Genomic DNA, 27,606 nt, shown 5'->3' on the forward strand with positions numbered 1-27,606 from the left:
AACCTGTGGTCATACACCAAGTAAAAGAGACGAGGCCTCACTCTAACTTTTAACATGACTGTGACTATCATACACTATTGAAAAGTTAAAGCTTTTTAACAACAATTAGTTTGATTGTGAAGCTATATAGCTAGCATTTTTGGGAGTTCCACTGAAGATACTGGACTATCAATGATGTCATTGAGGATTCACATGTAGCTCCATGTTTCTGTGTGTTAAACCTCCCTTAGATGTTTTAATGCACTTTGTCTTAACAGCTTGATGTCATAGCAGTAAGATATTTGGGAGGTGGTAGGAGGAGAGTTGGGGGACTTTTTGCCCCAAGTTCGGCCTTCAAGGTAGGCATTCCCATCAGACTGTAAAAATGATTGTAACTAAAACCTTAACCATCTATCAACCTGCCATGAGTGTCAGAGCTTTGATGGGGCAGCAACCAGCCTGAGGGGTAGCCCCTCCTGGAAGATTGCTCTCACGGCAAAAAAATAAATTAGATTGTATTTTGGCGAGTTTACTAAACCACCAGCAGCAATCCATATCTTCTATCTATTATCTTTTTGACACTTGCCTCTCATGTTTTACCGTCTGAGCTGAATTTCTCTCGTTATTGTGTCTTATATAAAAGGGGAATTGTTTCTTGTAGTTCTCAGTTGTTGTTAAACTGGGGAAACCCTTAGTACAGAAACTGTCCACATTGCAGTTTGACATCAGTTAAGTGTTGTAATGAGCTGTACAAATGTTAATTGTTTATTTAGGGATAGGAGGGATAAAATGCCATCCTTTCTAATATTATACTGCGTATCTTTCCTTCATGCATTTGTCTTGGTTTTTTCTTTAAAGAACACATGCAGAAATAAGTCAAAGGTGTAATATGTACACAGTTTTGGTCAGGGAGCATCTTGCTTTGTTTTATTCTCGAGATAGGTTTGTGACCTTTCATTATGCAAACATGTTGTAAGACATTACAGGATTATAATGAGATACCTCTGTGACCTTTGTTACACAAAGAAATGGGCTGACAGGCAAGTATTGAGATGAAATCAGAGCTGATCAGTGAAGCAGTCTGCGAAATCAAGGTTTTGAGTCTCTTTGTTTTGGAGGGACATTTTTCTCTTGAGGGGACCTTCAAATTAAGCCCTAACATCTCTTTGGAAAGTCATGTTTGATCAATTTGTTGTGCCGGACTCTTGTGTTTAGAAAGACTTATCCTTTAATATTATCTATACTTTATTTATTAATTAATTATGGGTTCACACAAGGAAAACCAGACTCAATTTAGATATTTTGAATCAGGGGAGACAAAGAGATGCTTTTGAATATTCCTCATGGTACACATGACACACACCTATACTGTTTTGTAAAATAACACAAACTACGAGGAAAAATGTGGCTTGTCATTTTCAACACCTTTGTCCTGAAACCTGTCTGGCCTCACACTTATTATGTTCATCGATCTAAGGTGAGTCAACAAGACCTCGTTTACAGTCTGTGTCATATGTGTTTGAAATCAGTGATGTGCACATTTTACCACCACTAAGTATTTATCTTGCAGGCTGGATGATTGTAATACAATAACATTTTGCAGAGGGGTTTTCAATTTCAAACCTCTTCACTTCTGGTCTAAATTAATTGGTTTGTTTTCCCCCTATGAGCAATCATGCACCACAGTGATTAAAGTAATCATTGTTCCATAGTTTGACTAAACTAGCACCATGCTGTGCTCATTGCCTCTCATAAGAAAGCTTTGTGTATTTGCATTTACTCTCCTCTCTCTGTATTAATGTTGATCGGTTAACATTTGATTAATAGCATATCCTACTTTTTATAGCAAACATATTTTTACTTGTTTCTTTGCGGATTCATTAAACCATGAAGGATGTCCATTGATGGCAGACAGTTAAACTTGGTTATATTTGATCCATGTTCACAGGCAGAAATAACATTTTCAGTTTTAATCATAAAAGGATATCTTATATTGGTTTGAGTGATGAATTGTGTTAATGTCTTTTGTACCATACAAAATATACCAAATGTTACGGATTTATGCTTTTGGTTTAAAGTATTCATAACAGTACCCTGTAGCTGTGGAAAGCACTCAGCCTTTGAAGGTTTATGTTGCGACTATTAGGACAGCAGAATATGTTTACTGGGGGCACACATGGTTTTCTTTACCACCAAAGCTTTAACTTTTATTGACTGCAAAACTCCAGAGTCTCATATAAAAGTATCTTAGTGACTCTGTTGCCAAACTGAGCTGCAGCTTATTTACTTTCTTTTGGCCCCCCTTCTTGTTTATCTCTCACAGTTTTCTGCAGCATGTTGGAGAAGAAGTATCTTATCTTTGAATCTTTTGATGGCTTTTGTAGTCAGATCAGTCAATAAACGATGATATCCGCATCCACCTTTGCTGTGTCAGAGTGGAAGCAGCAGGTGTATCCTGTGGGAGCCTGTGAACTGGCCAGATGGATTTGTGGTGGTGCACATTATCGCTGACCGACTGTCCTTCCTCCCCGCTACAAGCATCCTGCTGCAGATCAAAGAGAGTTGTAAAGGGTGAGCGACCGTACAGTCTGCTGGGAATGAAGCCGAGCTGAGGGATTTACTTTGATGAGCTAATGAGTCCCATTCCTGGGATGAATGTGTGTGGACATATCAGGGTGAGGATCAGTGTGGTATGCTGCGAGAAGAAGAACTGCATTTCAACACGATGTACTGGGATGAGGAGAAGAATCCCTGTTAGAAGTACAGTTTGACTTTGTAGACAAAAATAATCAATATGGGGGACATTTTGATTTTGGATTCATACTAGTAGTGGAACTTCAGAGCTCCTCCAAGTTAATTAACTCGGTAAATAATCCCTGAATGCTTAATATCTGCGTTAATTGTTCATGTTAATTGTAATGGGATAAAATATACAGAGGGAATTTTATTTTAGCAAAGATGCATGCAAGATGGCAACAATGAACAGTGGCAGCTGGAGAGCTTCGAAAATGAAAGTTCCTTGAATTGTGAGAGAGATTCAAAACAGCTAAGGAGATCTGTGCCTTTTTCTGCACGACATTAGCTATCTGTGCTTCGCAGAAACCATTTCATGACTTCCATGACATGAGTTGTTCTCCTGCTGATACTAAGTGAAAACCAACAACAAACACTCAATATCTACAATAAAGCTTACATGATGCACTGTCTCGTATACAGTAAGAACATACTGTAGGACTGCTTTTATAAGCTTATAAAGTTGAATTTACTTTTATATTATTCTACAGGGAAAATGCACATTAATAACCACTGCTTCAGATGAGCCAGAATTAACCAAAATGTAATAACAAATCTTTAGTCCCTGCACATATATCACATACAGTCAACCAAAGTTGAATAGACGATTATGATTAAATATGGAATATTCATGAATTTAGGGATATCATACAGGACACCTTAATACTACATTGCTAGGTCCTAATTCCTCATAGAGATTGACCTACTTCTGTGAGCAATATACAGCATGATGAGAAATACAAATTTGACATATTAATGCTAATAGATTTATGAATACAACATTGGGCTTATTTATATATTACTACAGCAGCTTCACATTAGATACTACTAAAATCTAATGGACACAACATAGAAAGGATATTTAAGTTTAAGTTTTTGAACTTCTAAGACCTGGTGCTGTTGTTTAGTCAGTTGCTCTTTGCATTACCACAATAATGAATCTGATCTGCCTCAGGCTTTAATCTTTACGAAAGACTCAGAGACTTTCTAGGGGAACAATCCTTTGCTCAGGATGACTGCTGCCACTTCCAGGAAGTGTCTGCAGTGGAGAGCTACTTTGAGATCTAACTTCTTCACAAACCTGATTCCTCATGTGATGGAGAACCTTAAGCACCTTGCAGACCGCAGACGATACAGTGGCTCCAAGTCCATGGACAATCTCATCAATAATGTCTCTGGCGGAAGTCTGTCTGATGGTGGATATCATTGGTCATAATGTCTGGAACTAAACATACATTTTGTCTGGATACTCATGGCGTTTTCTTTTGCTCCAAAAATATATAAACATATTTTACACTTGCATGTCAAAATACCACTTTTACTGAAATTGAATGGCATCTCACATTTTGAAACAAATGATACATAATTTCAACTTTCAACTTTATCTTAGTCCCCTCGGGGCAATTGATTTTAAACCAAGGCATATTACCATATATGAAAGAAGACAGACATACAGTACAGTGAGGGGGACGGGAGGCGTCCTGAACAGGGCTAGAAGTCTAACAAAATATTGAATCAAACAGTGGACACTGTAGGTGGGGGTCAAATGTCAAAGGTCAATGATTTCACAGCATGTAAAATGTATCCTTTGTCATTTTTTATGGTACACTTTGCTTTGCTGCTGATTATGTTTAATGATATAAAAGGTGGCAGGTGACCTGCTCCTATTAATAATTTTGGCGGCAGCAAGCAACATTCTCTTTGCTATGATTATATCTGAAAGCTGCATCCAGCAGACCTCCTGAAAAGCAGATGTTAGTCTAGTAGACCTAATAAAAATATGGTTTTCTAGGGTGCAGTTAAATGTCATGCAAAGATTACAATTCAGGCTGCCCAAATAAGAATTAATGTTAAGATTTACAGAGCCCACCTTCTACTAATCACTTTAAATTGCATGCAAACAGCTCAATTTTAGACTAAACAGACCTGGACTAACTCAGTAAAAACTGTTTTCAGTAGGATTAATAAAGAACATTAAATAAGCAATACAAAAATAAAATGTTGCTGAGTTTGGATAATTAATTGTTTACAAAAACATTTCAATTGTGGGTATAAACAGTGCAGTAGGTCTGATGTAAGAAGTGATTTTATATTTTGTTGTAAGTGCAGAAGAAATGATCTTAGACCTTGATTGTAGATAAGATCAGTATGAAGGTAAACTTTTGTGTCCCAATTAGGGAAATTTGGGTGGTCAAGGTGCAGAAGCACAAAAAATGGCTCTGTAGTGGCCTTACTAATAAGAATACAATTTCATGTCATTTCTGAAAACATTCAGATGTATTTTAAATCCTATTTTCTGTATATTCAATTGGTAATCTGTTCATCTCCGAGTTGATAAAATGCTGTAGTGTATTTGATCATATTCTGCTATACCTTGTTGTAATGAGGCCATGAAGGTGTTGCATGCTGTGTGATGTTGAGAGTCAGGGTTCTTAGGAGCTGCCCTAAAAATGACCTCATGACCAACATATGGCATGACAACCTTGTTTATAGTGATGTTTACACAGATGGAAGATTCTAGGTTCTCAGGAACGTATTTCAAAAGGTGTATGTTTCAAGGTGTCTGAATGATGTATGTACTGCTCAACATGTTTTATGCCTTTGTGCACATTGAGGGGATGCACAACACAGATATAAGTTCAGACTGAAGGCTGAGAGCCTCAGTCCATGCCGGATCTCTGTATGGGCTCCATTCTGCGCAGAATGACTTTAGATGCATTGATTCAATAAAGAAATTGTTGAAACTGCATCAACGGACCTGGACATCTTCCTTCATCCTTTGATATCAAATTATATACCAAATGCAAAATATTTAAAAGTGTTGACTCTCTCTTGTTATCTTTAGATAACTTTGGTAGAATTTACCAAAATGAAAAGTAAAGAGTTACCACTGGATTTAACAACTTAGACACTCCAGTTTCGTCCACTAGATGGAGACTATGGACCAACAAAAACCCAGGGTACCACAGAGAAAACTGGTTCCCCATAAGCAAAAATAAAGAGAACTTCTGGTTAGTGTGCACGTTGTAAATTCAAAAAAAGTGGTGTTCACGTTGAGCTTATCTCAAAGTCAGGGATGCTTCACGTGGGGTCTACACACACGAGCCACAGGGGGCACTGCACGCCCCCGGGTTAAGAGAAGCCCTGTTCATTCATCAGCAGAGGTTTGTCCCTCTTCGCTTCCCCTAGTCACTCGCTGAGAAGTTTGCGTGTCGGTGGAGAAACGACCTGCTGAATGAAAACGGTCTACGTCAAGAGGTGAGACGCGTTTGATCAATCTGCTGACATGAGCTCTCACACTGTTACCGAGGTCAATGCACACGTGTATCATTTTTTTTTTGGACGTTTTTGCTTGTGCAACTTCATGTTTCGTTGCCATGGCAACTTTTGCCATGGGGAGGGGGGATCTATGCTGATGTGCTGATGAATGATTTATAACTAGGTTGTGGACATGTGTGTACTCTGATATGAATGTGCTCGGTTCCTTCCGGGTTGCCATTTAAATGCATTTGATTTGTTCTTGTTGTGTTTTTGTTCTGCTCTGGCCTACATTTCTCCATGTGTCTGCCCTCACAGCTACCCAAGGCTGAGCCCAGCAAGGGCAGAGATTAGCTCTAACCAGGATTAAACCAATGAGAAAATTTGAATTTGTTGGCCCTTATCTCCTAGCAACATGTGGAGTGCTCTGAGCAAATGGCAGAATTTGATCTTTTACTTCCTTTTGGCAAAGCATGTTTTCTTTCCAATAGACTTATCAAATATGACCATTGGAGACAGGGGGGACTCTTGGAGCAGCAACATGCATTACTTGTTTGCTGAGTGTAGGAATAGCAATTTAAATACCCTCTTTTTGTCAGCCCTGAGGTCCATCAGCTGTCTATTGTATTCTGTTCACAGCTCTTTACTAAGTGTTGTGTGCTTTAATGGCCTAAGGTTGAAAGGTTCTTGGTATATTACATTTAGACCACAAGCCTTGATAATCTCTCTGCATAATATTATGAGTCACCTCATAACTTAGCTTAGTGAAGTAGATGGGCTCTATATTTGCATTCTAAACATGCAATTTCTTGCCTCATCAGGTAATGTAATTCCACGCTTCATTAGGACTGTGAAGTTTATCATTTGTCATCAAAGCCAAGCTGTCAATAAATGATTAAGTTTCACATGAGAAAAATGTAATATTTGGTCTCAAGCAAAACGGATAGCAGTGTACACTTTAATTGCAGTAAGTAAGATTCTGTATTTGTTTGATTTTCAGGCTGTATTTTAGTAGCTGCTTGTTACAACCCGAGGCACCTTCATTAGAAGCTGCTTAAGCATAATTTATTCTGCTATTTATTCCATTAAATAAATCAAAGGCGCTGTACAATAATTGAAATTTCCATTATCTTGATGGTATGATTGAGACTGAAAAGTGTAAACCGTTTTGAAAATTTCAGCAGCATACTATATGCCATTTCTTTCTGGGACACACCACTGCTGACTTTTGATATGTTGCAGTTATTCTACTGGCCAGTGACACGTGTAAATGGCATCGGGGCTGCAAATAATGATTATTGATCATTGTGTCGATTATTTTTATGATAAACCGATTAACAGTAAACCGATTAACAGTTTTGTATCTAAAGTGTCCAATCAGAGGGTCGGTGGTTCGATACCCGGCTTCGGCAGTCGATGTGTCCTTGGGCAAGACACTTAACCCCAAGTTGCTCCCGAAGGCTTGCCATCGGTGTGGACTGGATGTTGCATGAATGTTAGTTAGAGTCTGATGGTGGCACCTTGCATGGTAGCCTGTCATCAGTGTGTGAATGGGTGAATGATGTGTAATATACTACTGATTGTAAGTCGCTTTGGATAAAAGCGTCTGCTAAAATGACTGTAATGTAATGTAAAAGGAATATAAGTTATAAATGTCTATCGTTTCCCACAGCCAAATATCTTGTTTAGCAAGAACAACACTCCAGTGATTAAAAATGATACAAAAAGTGAAAATCTTCTCAAGTGAAAAGCTGAGAAGAAAATCTTGATAAATGACTCGAATTATGAATTAAAATCCCTTCACTTAAATGACCACATGACCAAAGTCACCGGAATCAGTTTTTGAAACAAAGTAGTGACAGTAAATAGTTCACAGTATATGAAGCATTGCACATAGACAGACATCATCCATTGAAAGACATATCACACAATAAATGATAATTACGGTACAACTGGCAAGGCTGAAAAAAAACTATATATATTTATTTAAGCACATGACGCAAAGATGCAGAGGTATGTTGCAGAGTTAGGAGACAGAGTTCAGAGACCTTATTGCAGATGGGAAAAGCCGTTCATGAAACAAAATGTTTTGCCTTACAGGGTAGAAAATTGTTGATTTATTTAATGTCGATTAACTCATTGATGAATCTACAAATATTTTCAGCATCACTTGTGTTGTCCTACTTCCTACTTTGAACTGGTTGTCAGCAGCAGTATTACTATATTGCTGAACAACATTGTCAGGATTGAGTAGGAGAAAGAGTAAATACATATTACCTTGAGTTAATGAAAGACAAGCAGGTTTAAGGGAAGAAAAGTTACAGATCAGAGTCATCCATTTTATGTCAATGCTCTCTTTGTTGCAAAGTGACATTGATTTGATGTGCTACGTTCTATGACGGTATCCCCCACACTCCCAGTCATTAGGCGCTATGTATATTTGTTCCCTCAGTACTCCGTAGTTTAAATAAACACAAATGCTGTCTGACAGAATGATGAAGAGATGAGGCAAGTATGGGCTTGACTTGTGATGAACCGGCCGCTCTAATTACTTCCTGTTGAAACTGGAGATGAGGCAAACTCAATGTAAAAGGTGGACCACAGCCTTTGTTTCCTCAGGGTTGGGGTGTGTTCTGATGTTTACTTATCTTTCAGTGTGTCTGTGTGTGAACAAAGACCATTATGTCTTGACATTGTTAAGTTGTGCTCTCTACTATTATTTAATCATTACTTGACATAGTTAATAATTATGTTTTCATTCTTGGGTTAATCCTCCATCTATGTAGAGATGAAAAAAAACCCTCTTGGTTCCTTACTGGTGGGGGACAAAATATTTGATAGCATTTCCCAGTTGCATTTACAATTTCCAAGACTTTTTTTTAACTTTACAGCAGTGTGTTTAACAGTTTTTATCAGGGTCAAATGCAATAATTCATGGGTGCATTTGGATGCCAAGCCTGCTCTGTTCTGGGTTAGTTTTCTTCTTCCAGCCCTTGAAGTCCTGTTAGTGTTTGTGTTTAGGTGCAAGCTGCAGTGTAACAATTTTAAGTCATTATGTTTGAAAACAGACACAACTAACATAGGTTAATATATTTAGTGTTATGACATGTAGTTTCATCTGTAGTGTTAGTAACACAGGTCCAGGAATTGCATATAGACAACCCCAAGCTTAAAGCAATTCAAAAGCTGTGTCTGTTAGTGACCCTTTTGAAGATCAGACTTCTCACCCTGACCTGAGCCTGATATCCAATTTCCTTTGCATCTTGGAACTGGGTCTAAGGACCAGACACCTCTGTCCTGGAGGCACCTGAGGTGCGCAGGACCCTCCTCCAGTCACTCCAAGTCCCCGGTGATACACTCATCACATGCCTTTGTCTTCCACAAATGAGCTGTGATTGAGGTGATTGGAATTTCCAGAGGCTGTCACAATCGTTTTGATTTGAAAATATACAGGAGATAATGGGAGAGACAGGCCTGTTATGAGAGCCCTGTCAGGGCTAAAATAATGCATCAGAGTGAAGAGGTTAAAGACACCGCTTCCTTGTTAATAATTAATTGCTGTGCATGTGGTGGATCCACTTCATAGCTCCCAGTCATCACTTGATAATTGCTTTACATTTAATTTGGCTTGAGAGACTGTTTTTCAAGCTGGGTAAATTGTGCTTAAAGTTATTATGGGCCTTGACTGAGACAGAAGTTTGGTCATAAACCAGTGATTTAAAAAAAAAGAAAAAGACACGTTACACTTGGGTAAGTAAAGATTCAGTGTTCTGTACACTTGTTCCTGAAGTGTAGATTTTTTGAGCAATTTTTAAAAACAATGTCTTCAATACTAGTAAATAGAGATTCAATTAAACGTATGTTGTTAATGTCTTAACGCTTTTTCAAAATTAGCAGGGAGGATTGCTTGAGAATATTTGTGATTTTTTTCTAGTAGTCTGTAATACATATTACAGAGACATAATACTGACAAATTGGAAAAAATACTGTCAATTATAAATTAATAATTTTAAATATAACTCTTAATCAATAATTCATATAAAATAATAGTCATCTGTGGCCCCACAACAATATTTACAAATGTGTTTTGGTCTTTAATAATCACTAGATTTTAAGAAATCCCTCTCCATGACTGCATTTGTGCACGTTTTTCTATTAGAATAACTAATCGAGTTTTCAACGAAATGCAGTTATTATTTGAACACAATTTGTTTTTTAAGGACAGCCTGTCATCTTATGGCCTGACAATGAATTTCAGAGAGATAATGACTGCCCTCTTTTTCCATCTCTAGATGACACACGTCTTTGTTAGTGGATTAGGCATTAACATGGTGTCCATGCAGACCAGCAAGGACACACTGGAGAGGAATGTTCCTTTAATACGCCTGGAGAATGATGCTGACCTGAGGGTATGGCAAGCTCCTTTACATGAGTCCACTTCAGCCCTGTGTTGTGCTTTGGGGCCACCCCTATGGTACACTATTATCTGCATCAGAAGAGGATCAAACTTCACTTTGCTGCTGTATGGCCCCCCTCATTGGGGAATTTGACTTTTCCCTTTGCCAAATCCTAAAGCAGCCAGTGCTCAGTCTTGCATGCACACAGATAATGATCAAGTTAATTAGACCTGAGATTGAACGAACTGCAGCAGCAACTTAATCATTTGTAACTTGATTAGAAATACTATATTCTGCACCACCAGAGACCTGAAAATGTTCTGGGGTTTTTTCAGAGAGCTTGAAATTAGGATGTACTTTGGAATCAGGTCTTGAGTTAAGACATAATGTTTTTGTAGTCCACAATAGTGAAATAATCCTAAAGTTTAAAACACAAGGGAAATCCTCTGCTGTGTCTGACTGACAGTGAGCAGGTGTATATTACAAATATATTAATGTTCTCTTCCTTATCCCCATAGGAAATCTATGAATTCGGAAGGAAATTGGGTCAAGGTAGCTTTGGAGTTGTTTATGAAGCCACCCATATTGAGACGCAGACAAAATGGGCTATTAAGGAGGTTTGCAGACCAGCGGTGAGTGCATTTGGCATCACCCTTGGAGGCCTGTTTTTTACTGTGATTTAAAAAGTTGCACTAATAAGAAAGTTTAAAGTTTTGAGGAAAAACAAATGGCCACAACTAGACTGACACTCCATCGGTTGTGGTTACACTTTCTGTCTCTTTAGGCAGGAAGTTGGAAAGCCAAGATGCTGGGTCATGAGATAAACATTCTCAAACAAGTGAATCATGCTCATATAATACATCTCCACGAAGTGTACCACACGGCTAAGGTGAGCAAAGCCAACCTTTAAGTAACAAATTCAACGTAAGCCTAATTGAGAGAGTGGGTTTGGTGTAATGCATGTCATGCTATGATATGACATATCGTAATCTATTACTGTGTCTGCATGAATATTGTTTATAAGCACCCAAATTGACTATATGTTCCGATGCATTTTCTCTGCTTGTTTCTAGATGACATATTTGGTTACTGAGCTGTGTGTTGGCGGTGAACTGAAGCAGCTGTTGCAGCGGAAAAAGTTCCTTACAGAGGACGAGACGAGGCATATCATCCATAGCTTAGCTGACGCCGTTGTCTACCTTCACAAAAGAGGTAATATCATTCTACAGATTGACATTTTGATAGTGTTTCAAAACATCTTTTAACGCTAGCGGAAGATCAAGTTTTTGATGACCTTCGGTGATTGAAGTCTTCACCTTGCTCCTTGCTACTCCCTGAAATCACTGATAAGGGAGTTTGCAGGTGTTACAACTCCCGCGTGTGGTTATTGATACAACAGACATGAAACTTGTAACCAGAAGACAATTGAAACAATGCTGTTGTTGGGCTATTACTTCATAATCAATTTGAACAAAGGCTCAACTAGCCGGTGTTTGCTCTCTGACGCTCAGATTCTGGAGGGTCCCTGCCTGCTCAATATCTTAGGCAGCCAAAACACTGTCAAATGAACACTGTCAAATGTATGTGTAGAGATTATAATCCCTTGAGGAAAATGTGTGATTTTGGGCTATACAAAATAAACTGAATTCAATTGAATTAAAAACCTCATCCACAACATCCTCTGAACCTACATTTTGGAATATAACTCATACATATGTTAGGGATATAGCGTTTTTCACACTGTATCCCTAACTCAGATTGATATAGATAAAGTTGGAAATCTGTTAATCTGTTTCCCTTTAAATTATTAATAGTACCATGGTGCCATTATTATAAACTAATTGTTTTGTCCTCAATGACGTGAGATTCCTTTGTTGGGACCTCACTATGTTGGTGGAAAAAAAGACAGAGGCCTATATGTAGAAATAAAAGCCTGAACCGGTTTAAAACACGCCAAGCCCCATCAGGCGTTGAAAATCTCAACTAAGTTTGATTACTGGTTTAAACCACAACACTGGTGCCTCATTGTACGAGCCCCACGGGAAGCCCAGGGAGTCCCTGTGACACGGCCATGACGTCATTGAGACTTTAAACATCAGCGCATACCTTCACTCTGGGCCGTCCCTGCGACTCACATCGCTAAAAGGAGGTAGAACAACATTGTTGCCTTAAAGGAATAAGAAAAAAGGTCCTAGGCAGAAGAAATTCCACCAAACCAGTCTAAAGAAGCAAATCCCCAGTGCCATACTTAGGATAAGCTTGCCGGTTAACCCGCTGTCACAGCGCGGTACGGTCGTGGTACCAACCACTACGAAGCCATTTCGAGTAAGATAGATGTTATACTAGATGTTTGTTGTGATATAATATTATTGATTTTTGATCAGTATTGTTAAAGATGAATAAACTCTGATATAGTTTTAAAGAGCAGCTTTCTGTGATTATTTTTTGCATATATGTTGTGATAATAACTGGTTGCTATAGTCAGTTCTCGGATTCATCCCTTCACTGTTCAGTGTAGTGTAGTGTGAAATAGTACTTTTACCTTTGACATTTTGAGTGAACAGTTTGGTAACTGGTCCCTGATCCCAGGGTGGTGCCAAGAAATGATTAATTTATGTTAATAACCCTATTCATATATTCTTTATTAATATCAATAATTACATTTTCATACTTACTAATAACCAAACCCGCTCCTACCACATCCCACACCGTGCCATTATGATTTTCAGTCATTATAGAAGCATTATTATAATTATTTAGAAATGCTGATTCCCCTTCTAATAGTACAATCTGTGGTCGGTGGTAATTTAGGACATTGCTTGGCAATGAGGCATCATTACATGCGGCTAATGACTAATTTACAACAAGCTAGGGAGCAATACTGATTAATAGGTGTGTTTTCACATGGAACGTCCCTCCGTGCTGGTTTCCCTCACCTCTATGGAAAGTAATGATTTTACTGAGAGAGAGCTGGTTCTGAACTTGTTAGCCAGCCTAAAGTAATTTTGAATGGGTTATTGTTAATTTAAAGTATATATACTTTATTAAATACTGACATTTCTAAATGTTAAATTGAGAGTTCAGCTGTCAGCAAGCAGTTGAAAAATGAAAAACCATTGAACAAAACATATTTTAAATGGGTGGGGGAAAAAATAGAACATTTTCAGGTGTTTGTTTTGTGCGCACCATTTGGTCTACCTTACCTTTCACACACCATCAACACTGTTGCGTTTTATAATTGGTTGCTTCAAACAGTGCAGTGAAAAGGACTGCCCAGGGCAAATTGTATTTTTCCTCCTGCCTTCTCTCACTTCACCAAGTTCTGTTAACGAGGCCGTTCAGCCTGGCCTACTGTAAGCAAGGTAAACGGATCACTGTGACCGTGTGTGCAAAACATACTTTATTCTGGTGACTGACATTAGCAAATCATGTTGCACTCTGATCACAGACTTTATTTATATTTTTCTTCGGAGCTCTGGTTGTGATTGATGATACACCTATGATCAATCATCAAATATTGGTATTTAATTGATTAAATCAGCAACACAGTGACTAACAACTGCAGAGTTGTGTTATACTTCTCAGTGGTTTCTTCGCTATGTGTAACCCCCTTTTCAACCTTTGATCGTTTGTTTTTATAAGGATATGTATATGAATATTGATAAGGACAACTAATTCTTACATATATCCATGTTAAAACTGTATTCAAACCCATAATGTCTTTGTAAAACCTTCCCTCCTCACATCTTACAGACATAGTGCATCGGGACTTGAAACTTGAGAACATTCTCGTGAAGAATGATCTTGATGAGGATGATAATGGCAGAATTAATATCAAGGTAAGATGGTTACTCAAACTGTGAAACTTTCCATCAACCCTTCTTATCCCATCTCTGTCAGACTGAGTATAAGCCTCTGATGGGCGCTTTTTCTTCGCCCGCTACCTCCCCTGTTTTTACCAAAGGCTTTAAATAGTACCTTGTTATGGCCGACTCCCTCTGGTCTTTCTTTATAGTATACCTTTACAAAGAGAGACTCAACTGTATCTTTACTAGCTGATCACAGTATGTTGTGTGCACTGTCAATGAGCAAGTCAAAGCAGATACCTGGTGTGCAAGCTAAAACAACACTAGACTACTTTTAACACATCCCTGTCTCCCTGTTTTTCTCTGTCTCACACAAACATGAACAAACACTAACATGCTGTTCATGTTGCAAATTTCCCCGCTGCGGGACTAATAAAGGATTATCTTATCTCTTATCTTATGTTGCAAGAAAGAGTTGTCGTGGCACACCATAAATTACTTTAATTTCAAATGCGTTAGTCTTCTGGATTTTTTTGGTCTCGTAGTAATGTGATAACCTTTCGCAAACATTTGGTCCTGTACAGCCCTAACAGCTATTTTGCTGCTCATGTTAATCATCAAGCATCATTGTTTGCGCTCAAGCTGCAGATTTGTTTTCCTGATAAAAGCACCTTTTAACAAAGAAATTGAATATGAGTTCTGTGAGCACATATAAATCACGTTTATATGTATCACCTTTTTCTGAAGTGCTTTTCTTTACCTAGGTGACAGACTTTGGATTATCGGTGAAGACAGGTGGTGTAGGGATTGAGAACATAATGACGGAGGCGTGTGGGACTCTAATCTATATGGGTATGACACCTATATCTCCTTCAACATGCTAGTATTACACATGGATAGAACTCTAAGTTTGAATTAGTGGTGTAGCATTTTTGCCATCTGCCACAGTATCTTTTCAGTTCTACTACTGGGGCATGCCAAAGTTGGACATTTTTATATTCCATACAAAGTGGTTTTGTAAGTTTGTAAGATATGGAATGTATCAGATATAATTTTTTTATATCGATATGTAAAGGTACCATGCTAAGTTTTTTTTAATACATTTTTTTTACCAATAGTGGTGCTATGGAGCAATGCTTTTTTTATGAGCAGGTCCCTGTTTTGTTTGCATCTTGTGCTCTACTAGCAAGCCCACATTACTGCTGAGTGAAGAGTGTGGTATTACAATATGACATCACTTGGTTTTATACTATTCCACTCATAGACAACTGGTGGTGGGAACATAGCAAAAAAATCCCAATGTGCAGGAAAACTAGAGTCCGTCTTGTGATGGGATCACATCAGCCGCAACGCCAGAAAGGAACAGTGGCATTAATTGGAGGGAGGACCAATGGCCTTCCCAACTTCTGACCCCCGTACTCTCGGTGCCCTTGCTCTAACCATACCTTCATTGGACATTTTGTGACTGCGTCTTGCACGGTTGTAACACTATCGCAGTGACAAAATCTGTCCAAAGACAGTCAGACCAGCCCATTGTCATTCCCAGGGTATCAAATACCTGCGCTCTGATAGAGCAGAAGGCACCCTTTAGCGTTTGTATGAGACACACAGGGCTTTCAAGTATCAGAAGGTAGGCAGAAAAAAACGTTGGGATAGGATAAACAAACGCAAGACTTTCACCCAGGAGACTGCTGTTTGTGTCCTGTGTGAAACCAACAATTGACCCCAATGTTAAGTTTAACTTTCACTTTACAAACGTAGTTAATTTAACCCAAACTACAATCTTTGCCTAAACCAAATTGAGATTATGTTTCATTAATCTAAGAAAGTTTTTTTTGTTTGAATTCCTCGTTAACCACAAGGTTACTGCGACCGAAATGGAGCTATATAGTTTGACATGCTACCCATTGTTTTAGAAAGTGACCCTTTCTTGGCTGGTATAGAAGGCTGGCTAGGCAATTAACATGGTATAAGCAATGCAGGTCTCAAAGTATTTAAAAACACGTTGGTTAAGCCTCAAGGATACACTCAATGTGTTAGTTGTAAAAATACTGAATCTGAATCTTTTAACTTTGCATGCTGAACAGTTGTTGCATAATGTAAATCACAATCAACCTGCAAAACATTTTTTAAACTATGTGAAACCTGCATTGTTCCAGCATCTACTTCTTCTCTTCCACTTATATTGGTGTGTTACTACTTTTTACTGCTCATTACTGCCACCAGCTGAGGAAATGCATTACTTCCCTATCACGTCCTCTGCTTGTGGTGTGCGAGGGTGTCCTTGTTAGTGTGCTGATATACATGGTACATATCTCAGACCAAAAAAAAAAGTAAACTTTCTGTGTATGCATGTGAATTCCAGCACCTGAAATGATGAGCGGTCGTGGTTACAGCCAGTGGTGTGATGTGTGGAGCATAGGAGTCGTTATGTTCATTTTGTAAGTAGACAAACCTACTATATATACATGTATGCACATACACACATGCCTACATACTGTGAATACATGTGTCTGAGCTGTGTGTCCCTGTAGGCTGTGTGGGGAGCCTCCGTTTGTGTCCAAAACACAGGCAAATCTACTTCAGGAGATTATGAACAAAGAAGTCAAATTTACTCAACACATCTGGGCCACAGTCAGTGATGCAGGTGACACTTAACAATAAATCAATTATAGATGTATTCCTGCAAAAAAGGAGAAATTGCTTGTGATATTGAGTGAACAAATACATTTTTTCATTGACATGTAGTACAGGATGTTGAAATGCTGTTTTACTGGTCAGATTGTTACTGACAAACTCACCGATTGGCTTGAGTCTGTCTCAACAGCAAAAAATCTTTTGACTTGCCTTCTAAAGGCGGACCCTGCCTACCGCATGTCCGCTAATCAGCTACTAGAAAACCCCTGGATTACAGTAAGGCATGATTGTTCCAGCTGCTTTTATAAAATTCACCAAATGAGTCGCACAATGAGCTCTTATGGGATGCTTTGTCCGACAGGGTGACACCAATGTGCCTGCTATGCCGTCCAATGTGCTGGAGATGATGCGCAACCACCTGGAACAGAAAGAGAGTAAGACAATGATTAAGATTTGACTAAATTCAAATAACTAAATCCTGGTCATGGTTACTTGAATAACGATTGTTGAGATATTCTGGTAAACAGTATGAATATAATGGACGAAGTGGAGGCAAAGCAATTTGTGCCATGTTATTATTAGTTTGTTTGTGACCTGTTTAACTCTGAGAGTTAACTGGTAACCTAGCATGGAGCGTTTGTATTGTTGCTATGGTTACCTTCAGTTTACTCTGAGTTCAGATTTTTAACCTGCTGGACTGCTGCAATAGTGTGTTTGAAATGTCCTGATATATAACTTTAACAGATAATGATCAACCAATCAGAAAACAATTCCCTCACCAGGAATGGCTGTGCAATACCCAGTACCATTGGATATGACAAAGTTACCAAAAAAGGTCAAATTAGTGAAATCTACATACCGGTAACTGGTTGTAATATGTAAACATTAGGCATTTGATCATCATACAGTGGAGAGTGCTGAAGATCAGAGATGCAGAGGGGGGACGGAGGAGAAAGGGAGAAACCAAAGACACGTGAGATTACTTGATGTTGATGTTATTTAAAATCGTCAGCAATAGGAACACAGACTCTGGAGGACTTGTCCCTCACCTCATGTGAGGGCACACTGGACCAATCCCCGCTCCCCAGCGTAGTTTCAACAGAAACAGACAGCAACTGCAGGAGCCACCCTGAGGAAGACAGCAGCTTCTGCACACCCTGCACGTCCACTAAACCGGTATGTCTGTTTTGCAAAACTCTCAGCTGCCTTTGTATGTTTTTTTTATTCAGGACTAATAAAACACGGCTCCAAAATATTTCAAAGATGTCAAGTCTGTACTTATATATTTAAGTACTGTTACTTCTGCTTACACATTACTTACCTCATGTGGTAATTGTCTTGTTTTTAATTAAGAATATCCTGTTAAGTAGATAATTCAGCATTTACAGCAAAAACGTTTTTTAACAAAGCTGTAGAATTTTTTTCCCCTTATTCTTAGTCATTTCTTAGAAAGTTACAGCTTTTATCAGTATCTTATTTGTAGATATAAACCATGCCAATATCCAGGTGGTGATTATGATTGTGAATCTCATATTGTTCATATTGTTATTTTTCTTTAAATTAAACTACCACCTTGTATGTCAGTCCTTAGCTACTATATAAATGGTCATAGAATCCAGGTATCAGTCTCTCATCTCTCCCTTGTATCTTGGAATAAGACTAAAGAGGGTGGTGGCGTCCTTCAGAGGGACCAGCGAAAAAACGTCTCAGAAACCTCAGGACCGCTTCAGCACACCACACAGGTTTGTTGTAACCTTTAATGAATATGTTTTATTACAATTTTAGGGCACTTCAAATACCCTGTAGTTATTGATTTTACAGGTTTTGATCTAAATTTAAATTGTTTGTTAATTATTTGTAATTTTAAAGGCAGGATTTCTAATTTAACGGCCTTTGTGCTTTCTAATTGCCATTCAAACTGCCATGCAAACTGCTTTTCATATTCAATAACCACTAGATGGTGCCAGATTGACCTATTACAGAAGATTGTAATGAAGGTGTTTAAATGCAGCTCTTTTTAAATGGATGTGGTACTTAATTCTGTAATTTAAGAAGAATATGAATATTATCCCAGCAGACTCATGCTGGGGTGAAACCCACTGCACAGCTGAGTGCAAAGCAGCACCGTCCTCGGGACAAGAAAGACGTCAGTACAGAACAGAAACCAGCCTCTGAACTCAGTAAGGCAGACGACCAGAGACCTTCTACCTCCAGTAAAAGTAGGACTGCTCCCCGCAAACTCTAAGACCAAAACCCCTTCAGATGTTTTAAGGTCATATCACTTGAGAAAGAGAGAGAACACTAGTGAGAACACAAAGTGAGCACACTAGTGTTTTTCTCTCTTGTATGCTCAATTTCTTTTGGGCAAAATAAGTGAAAATACAAGAGACAAAAACTAAACTAGTAAGTGAACTTGATATACACTTTATTTAAGCCGGGGATGGTGCAACTTTTGGTCGTAACCAGGGACTAAGCAGTGACAGCAGTGTCAAATAAATGGGCCTCATATGTAGGTTTGGAAAATAGTACAAGAAGTCCAGGACCACTGCAGCTCAGGGTCCAGCCTCAGAGGTGCCTTGTGCCAAAGAGAAGGGCCCAGGTCTGAGGTGTTACCCAGATGGGGCCAAACTGCTGGCAAATGCTTATTGTTGCACAGCCAACTTTATGTCATGCAGTCCAAATACAGACACACTTTTTTGTAGTGGCATGCATTCAGATTGAATGAGTTTGTCATGACTGGTAGAATCTGATTGAAGGCTTTTATTATAAAGAGTTACCTAGAATATTTGAGCATAGCACAGCTCATTCCTTAATAAAACCTGTTATTTGATTTACTACCTAGCAGAACATCTAGTCATTCATCATGACATCTCTTTATTAAATACACTGGTAATGTCTTTTTCCATATAGAAATGAAAAAAATATCTTGTTTTAAAAGTGAATGTTAATTTATTACACTGAGAAAAACTAATTATTAGCTAGAGGTCAGGCATGTAATAATCTGGTCTAATGTTTTCATATCTAATCAGACATTTTATGTAAAAAGAAATGTAGAAATTGATTCCCACAAGTGTATATACACTTAACATGTGCCAAAAAACACCAAACCGTTGCACATATTTTTTTTTACATATATAAGTTTCAATACAATTTTTCTTTTTTTTTATTGCTTTTTAATTTAATATTAAATTGCAGAGAATACTTATAAAGAGCACAGGACATTTTATTGCATATCATTTCAACGCCAAAGTGAGCATTAGGGATTTTCTTTTCTGACCTCTCAATTCCAAAACACCCTATATGCAGTGACTGCATCCACTCAGTGTCAAAACAGAAAAACCGTCACACAGGCTGGTTACGCTCCGTCTGAATGCAGAGGATTGGGACTGAGAGCAGCCACGGGTCTAATCTCGTTTGGAGGCCATTGAAAGCAGTAGAAGCTACTTTGAGGGCACTGCCATTCAAGCACAGGTTTTTCCGCTGTAGAGAGAATAATCCCCAGCATAGATACAACATTAAAGTAGCCAAGCATAACACACAGAGGCTGAATTTCAAATCCACCCATTTGCATCTTGAAGTGAATGAGTGCCAACAATGGAGCTTCTGTGCTTATGCAGAGGCTCTGTGCTGAAGTGTGTAAATGTAGTGTGCATTTGTTGAAACTGTTTGCAAAGTGTATTTCTACATTGCAGGTAATTGTCTTAAAAGTGTGGACACAGCTTGTAAGATACCAAATTCATTCCAGGTAGACAAACTGATCTGTAGTGATGTTTATTATCATAGTGAGTAGATATGCAAAACAGTTTTTTACTGTCTTTTGTTGGATTTATTTTGAATAAACAGACTGTGAGAATAAGAATGAACAAATGGCATATGAATTATCTTTGATTCAAGCTGCTTGCCAAAAGACTGCAACAATCTTCAACATTATTGACATACTGTCTGCCTTTGGTTTATTCCGACTGGTATAAACAGCAGATGGAGCTGTAGTAAGTTGCTTAATTCATTTCCTGGAGTTAATCTGACAGGAGAGTGCTATCCCTAAAGCTTACTACCTAGTTTTGTGCATGAAGATGAGTAATTAGAATTGATTGCTTGAGACACTGCCCGTTTAAACTGTGATGTCCATGTAACTTGTCATTAATGAATATGTTGTATGGTAATGTCTTCATGGTCCATTCAAACAAAATAAATGGTTTAGACATGCTTATTTTGGGTGCTGTCTTGATTTGGTTGGTAGATCATTTGATTCGTAAAAAAAACAAAAAGAAGACTATTATTCGTCTTTCTCTTTAGGGTACCACATGGAGGTCTGTTAAGACAACCATCTGTATAGCAACTTTTTGTCAGAAGTGTAGATGGGATTTCAGCATATGGTACTCATTGTCTCGTGCCAGACTTTTGATTAATTATAGGGAAACACAAAGAAAAAAAAATCTCCAAATTGGTTTGTGTAAGCAGAATATGACCTACTGCAAATTATGGTAGCGCTTGTTCATGAGTTAGGGTGGAACAAATTAAAAGAAACTGAAATACAGCAAGAAAATAGGGAAGACAGTTTTTATATATGATAACAGCAGGTTGAGATGCTGTTAACATGCTGTCAGTTTGTAATGCTGCAAGCCAACAGGAGCCTCCATTTTTACTTTTACTACTTTGGCCAAAACAACAGAGAAAAGAGGTGGCAGGGGAAGGGGGACAGAACGAGAGAGGCTGTATGGTGGATAGGTTAGGGGCGTGAATTTGGGACAAAGCATGGAGGCAAAGGAAATTAGAAAATTCGTCGGAATGGAACAAGGGATGCGCCCCTCACCCTCACACCCCCCTAAAAACCCTCCCCCCTTTTCCTCCAGCAGTGCTCCTGACAGATGGAAGTAAGGGTGGGTGGGTTGATGGGCTGGAGGGATTAAAGCTCTGCAGCCCCATTTTGGAGCCTGAAGAGAGTGTCACTCCCGCAAAGGTGGGGTGCAGAGAGGCACTTGTGGCGAGAGTCGTGGGGCGTGTGAAGTGGGTGCACGCGGGCTAATGTCAAAAGAGGCAAGGATGCTTCCCCTCCATTGGCCCCCCTCTGCTCCATCCACCTTTAACCACTGAGGAGCGTGGATGGGGGTGGGGGGTTCATCTCAATAACCTTAATAGAGCTCCCTTTAATTAATCGGCTCATCTGCAGAGGCCTGATACCTGCAGCTGAACCCCCCATCCCCTCCATCCCCACCCCAAACGTAACATCCTCACTGCTGCTGTGACATTGTGGTAATGAGGTAACACAGCTACAATGTCATGGAAATGTTGCGGAGACGTTATCTGTGGGAGCTCATCACACATGCTGATGTTCCTGATCCCCTTCAATGTTTGTGTGTGTGTGTGTGTGTGTGTGTGTGTGTGTGTGTGTGTCTGTGTGTGTCTGTGTGTTCATGTTTGCTGCAGCATCACAGTGCCCCCACCCCCTAAAAACACCAAAACAAAACAGATACATATGGCGGGGGTAAACCATGATGCCTCTATTTCCACAGAAGAAGGGTGGTGGGGGGGAGATCAAGTAAACATTTGAAACAGATGGCAATTTCAAAGCAAGCCTCATCAATCTTTGTTGACACTACCCCTTTTAAAACTACTCTTATTTGGGATATTTGCAATTATAATACAAACCGTGAGCTCATTTGAATATCAAATTAATTACTGAACACATTGGAGTAAATACCTCCTTTATAAGTCCTTGTTAAAAGTGAAAAGTTCTTGACTACGGTTGGATGGCGTGTTAATTTACAGTGATATCTAATCCCAAGTTACTTCACATAAAAGGCATTACTATACATATTTTAATGGGGAGGTGGTTGTTTTCCAAGCAATTTTCTGCTAGAGTAGATTTTTAATTTATTCATATTTAATTTATTGGTCTCTGCATACCCGCTCAGTAAAACTAATCAACACCATGTATGGGCCTCTTAAAGCCACATCTCTCCTTGGCAGGCAGAAATGCAGCCTCTGCATTGGGATAAGCTCTCCTCTCTTGTGCAAAGAGCTGGGTGAAATGCCCCGCATTCAGTCGAGTAGGAGGATACCACCTCGAAAGAGAGACTGTTCAGTTCTCACAAACAACCGTTTAATCAGAGGGGAAAAAGAGCAGGAAATGAAAACAGTGCCCAGCAATGAGTGATCCAAAACATTTCAATTCCTGTGGATAGTGACCATCGTCACTGCTGTCAGAACATAGTCCGCTGGGACAAACTCCTCTGCCCTTGAATTGGTTTTATGGATCTTTGGCAGTCATTTAGCAGAGTTCTTATCACCTGACTCCGCTGTACACTCCAAATATCTATCGACCCATTGACACACCTTGAGGAGGGATCTACACAACCTTACACATGGAAATGATTTCAATTAATTACCATTCCCCTTTGACAAGGCAGAGGGGAGGGGGGAAACAAAGGAGCGCAGACAACAGGAGCATTTCTCTGGTGTAATGTGCACCATGTGTAATGAGCAGCGGAAAGGTCATTTGACACATTTCTGCCAGAATGAATTCATTTATTTCAAGCACTTAATTTTGTAGTCACCTCATTGGTGCACGGCTTGGCAGTGCACTGAGAGGGTGCATTACCACAAGTAGAGGCTTAGTTTCCTCCCCAACAGCTAGTGCTGACCACAGGTCTGTGGGAATGCCTGAAGAGTAGAGAGATAGTGAAATGGAGTGTGGGAGATCCAATCACCCCTTCTATCATAGGAAAATCACCTCCATCACCTTCAGCGTAATTGGAGCATTCATTACAGTTCAGTAAAAATGCAGGTTGCCATTAGATGGGCAATTTAAAAGTAGGCTTCTGGAGAATGAGAGACTTGAGGGGTCAGGATACAGGGTCACAGTCAAGTAAATAATGGGAATTGGTCCCATGAGGCTTGGAAAACCACAAAGCCCGTGGTCACGCACCAAAATACAACTCAGCACAGGAGAGAGACAGGAATTCAATCATCAGACAGAAAATAAAATGTCCCCGTGCCCTCTCAACATCACAATAATTACAAATAGAAAGTCAGATGCAATTTGCCGTCTCATAATTGCTCAAACCTGCTGAGTTTGGAAAGCGCTGTGACGTATGTGTGACAACTAGAAACTATTTTGTCATTTTAACGCTTATATTAAAGATTTAGGCCCTGATCAGACAGAGCGCGTTTTAGCAGCTTGGTGCAGCTTTTTGTAATTGTTTTCAATGGGAGTGCGTTGCTGAGGGCCTCACGTTTTTCCGATCCATGTCGGTTTTGCAGAAGTGCCTTGAATGCCTTGGGTTGGAAAAATGATGAGATGACTTTTGCTGGACACCCGGAGCTATTTGACTATCCCATGATCTGAACAGAAAAAGGCAGACCTGAAGGGAAATAAGTGCGGTTCTTGAGATTTGGGGTTAGTTGTTTTTATTACTATAAACTGTATCATTAACTATTGGGAAGCATACTGTTCATGGTTTGCGTTAAGCTATCGTTAGCATTCATTCAGGGGTGCATAGCAACAATAAAAAGCAGCAAACAGTAAAACACTCTGGCGTCTTCAAAAAAAAAAAAGGCAGTGTGGTGGGCCTTGCTTTTTCAACCTGCAAAACATGTTCTGTCTGATCAGGGTCTTACAAATTGAAGTATGTATGGCTATAAGGTACATTGAACTGTAATTAGCCCACATATAATGTATGTACAATGGATTCAATATTATGAAGTTGATCATCAATTCAAGAATCGTCCTTACACCTTTCACACGTTAAAGGGTAGTCTAAAGCTCATGTCCTAAAGTAGTAAGCCCGCCTCCTGCATGATTTGATTGGCTACTTGTGCCAAGTGTGACAGTAGCGGTGTGACTCAGCATATGGTACTGAAAGTGTCTAAAAGAGTGTCTAAAAACCGCTACAAAAATGTAACGTGCGCTACAAGAGGGAAGCACACGCTAGGGCCGCCATACCATAGGAAAATATGGTAGGGGCTAATTTTTGTAGCGATTCAGTGAAAATTGCACCACTTTGTTTTTATATGTACAGTTTTACTGCTACTTTTGTTTTATTATGTTTTAACATTTCTCTCAGGCATTTGCCTGATCAAAGGAAGCATATTTAATGTGTTCAGATTTGAAAACAGAGTTGTTACTTATGTTCAGAAGGTTATTTTACAAAACTTTGCTCTAAACAAAGAAAGCACAACAATAGTTCATTATGTGTGCTTCACTTACTGCAAACGTGCCTGAAGTCACTACTGATAACATGATTTTAGATTCTCTTTGAGAGATTAGACACTCTCACAACAACTTGTGGGGGTATTTATTTGCGAAGCTCCCTCTAATGACCATGTTTTTGCAGGAGAAAATGCTTATACATTAAATATGAATACACATCATGATGAAACAATTAGGCAATGGTCTTTGGTGTAACTGGTTTAAGTATCTGAATGCCTAAGAACAACTGATTACATTAACAAAACTGTTTCACAAATTAGGCTCACTTCTTGTAGGAAAAGCATGTAATTACAGAGTTTTACACTCTGCCCCCCTTTTGTCAAGACTGAACCTTCAAAATTTAGGAAATAAGATAATAATCAATCAGAGGTATCCTTACCTATTGTAAAAGATGACCAGATGTTCACAATAGGGTGACACTCGCCCCTGGAGTCACGGTCTCTCACACAGTATATGGGGTGTGCTTTCCCCCAGCCCTTTTACCACTCAGGAGGCAGATTGGACTTCGCACTCTCAGCTACTCCACATTATTGTCCATTATCACACTGTGGTCCATGTGTAAGGTGACAGTGGTGCTCTGATGGAGAGGCGACAGGGGGACCTAGACTGCAATAACATATTATTAGCTTTTTTTCACAGCTCCACTGGGCTGGCTTTACACTGGATATCAGGAGACCTCCGAGGGCAGCCCACAGTCACAGCGGTGTCCACCAGCAGAGCAATTGCCAGAGATACACAGGTGTGTGTGGACTGAATGGCATGCATCCATGGAAGGCACACACAGGGCACGCGACACACACGCACTCAGACACACAAACAGTGTGTGTCTGTAATTAGTGATGGGCTTTTTCCAATTAGCCTCAGTACGCTTTCATTCTTGTGTGCTATTGTTGGACTGCTTGTTCTCCTTTTGTTCTGTAAACTGTAAACATCTCCTGCCATCACTGTCGTGTGTCTGAGTCAACACGTGAACAGTTTAAAAGATAGATATATACTTTTAAAAGATAGTTAGATAGATGTTACGGTAGATACTTTTGATATATAGATACTGTAGATATATACTATATATAGAGGGTAAATTCTGCAGGTAGATACTGTAGATAGATACTGTAGATACTTTTACTAGATATATAGATAACATAGATAGATACTGTAGATACTTTTAATAGATGGATAGATACCTTAAACAGATAATATAGCTAGATAGATACTGTAGATAGATACTGTAGACACTTTTCATAGATAGATAGATACTGTATACAAATACTATAGATAGGTAGATACTGTAGATACTTTTACTAGATACAGATACTATAGATAGATAGATACTGTAGATAGTTACTTTATACAAATAGATACTGTAGATGAATAGATACTTTATAGATACTATAGATACACACTGTAGATAGATAACAATATAGATCGATAATGTTGATGGATAGATACTGTAGATAGATACTATAGATACCAAGAGACCTTCGAGGGCAGCCCAATGTCAAACGTAGATACTGTTGATACTGTCGATACTGTCGATACTTTTAATAGATAGATAGGTAGTTACTGTAGATAGATACTATACATAGGTAGACGTCTGAGGGCGGTGTCAACCAGCAGAGCAATTGCCAGAGATACACAGGTGTGTGTGTAGACTAAATAGCATGCATCCATGGAAGGCACACACAGGGCATGTGACACACACGTACACAAACAGTGTGTGTCTATAATCAGTGACAGGCCTTTTCCAATTACCCTTAGTATGCTGTCATTCTTGTGTACTATTGTAGTACTGCATGTCCTCCTATTGTTCTGTAAACATCTCCTGCTATCACTTTGTCTGAGCCAACACATGAACAGATGTAGTTATAGATAGATAGGATAGGATAAATCAGAGTGCTTTCAAATTCCATATGAGGGGGAGAGTGGCACATCTGCCGCTCCTGTTTAAATGCGAGATGCTCTTGTCCTTGGTAATGTTAACAGTCTCCCTTGTGACTGATGCCTCTTGTCCCAGACCTGTTTATAAAACAGTCAGAACTTCGTTAAGGGACAATAACATCAGCCAGGCTCAATTATGGTGACATTTTGCTGACATGCAGATTGCCTCCCCTCAATCTTTTTTATGTAAAATACTGATGTGCCAGTCACATATGGATGGATGAACTTTGGGAGAATCAATTGTATTGATGAATCATAGATCATACAAGTCAACAAGACTGACACCAGGAGGGCGAATTCATCGCACGCAGAAAGTCAATATTAAATTGTAATCATAATCAGACAAAGTGAGTTATGTATAATCAATAGCACAATTATGATGTGAGTTGTCTTTGCAATACAGACAATAAGTGAATTCAAACAGGCTGCATTGTGTTTATTACAGCATGGGCTTGTGTAGATGTCTATGTATTGTTAATAGTACCCCTTTAGTTATTTATAGTGATACAGCTTGTTTAATGATATAACTGAAGGGATAATGACAACAATCCTATTAAATATACCAAGGACTCTTTTGTAAGAGAAGAAA

General features: G+C 39.0%; 1 protein-coding gene across 3 annotated transcripts; it reads left to right on the forward strand.

Moving 5' to 3' along the window:
• The first annotated feature begins 5,943 nt into the window (after nucleotides 1-5,943).
• stk33 (serine/threonine kinase 33) lies at nucleotides 5,944-19,712 on the forward strand. 3 transcript variants are annotated; one of them, XM_054617838.1, is made up of 14 exons: nucleotides 5,944-6,030; nucleotides 10,323-10,439; nucleotides 10,946-11,059; nucleotides 11,212-11,316; nucleotides 11,501-11,639; nucleotides 14,181-14,266; nucleotides 14,998-15,085; nucleotides 16,599-16,674; nucleotides 16,768-16,880; nucleotides 17,061-17,146; nucleotides 17,232-17,304; nucleotides 17,883-18,046; nucleotides 18,529-18,612; nucleotides 18,945-19,712. In XM_054617838.1, exons 2-14 carry the CDS (start codon nucleotides 10,323-10,325, stop codon nucleotides 19,113-19,115), a joined length of 1,416 nt encoding a protein of 471 aa, XP_054473813.1. In that variant the 5' UTR covers nucleotides 5,944-6,030; the 3' UTR covers nucleotides 19,116-19,712. The 3 variants fall into 3 exon arrangements, with proteins under 3 accessions (XP_054473813.1, XP_054473820.1, XP_054473830.1); XM_054617845.1 differs by having other exon boundaries at nucleotides 18,948-19,712; XM_054617855.1 differs by lacking the exons at nucleotides 10,323-10,439; nucleotides 10,946-11,059; nucleotides 11,212-11,316 and having other exon boundaries at nucleotides 5,963-6,030.
• The last annotated feature ends 7,894 nt before the right edge of the window (nucleotides 19,713-27,606 follow it).

The sequence above is a fragment of the Anoplopoma fimbria genome, chromosome 2, assembly GCF_027596085.1.
Source record: "Anoplopoma fimbria isolate UVic2021 breed Golden Eagle Sablefish chromosome 2, Afim_UVic_2022, whole genome shotgun sequence".
NCBI classification, from domain to species: Eukaryota; Metazoa; Chordata; class Actinopteri; order Perciformes; family Anoplopomatidae; genus Anoplopoma; species Anoplopoma fimbria.

Coding starts and splice junctions, on each gene's coding strand:
- stk33 (XM_054617838.1), top strand. CDS start 10,323: ATGACACACGTCTTTGTTAGTGGATTAGGCATTAACATGGTGTCCATG. Junction 10,440..10,945: donor AGAATGATGCTGACCTGAGG/GTATGGCAAGCT, acceptor TTATCCCCATAG/GAAATCTATGAATTCGGAAG. Junction 16,675..16,767: donor GGAGTCGTTATGTTCATTTT/GTAAGTAGACAA, acceptor GTGTCCCTGTAG/GCTGTGTGGGGAGCCTCCGT.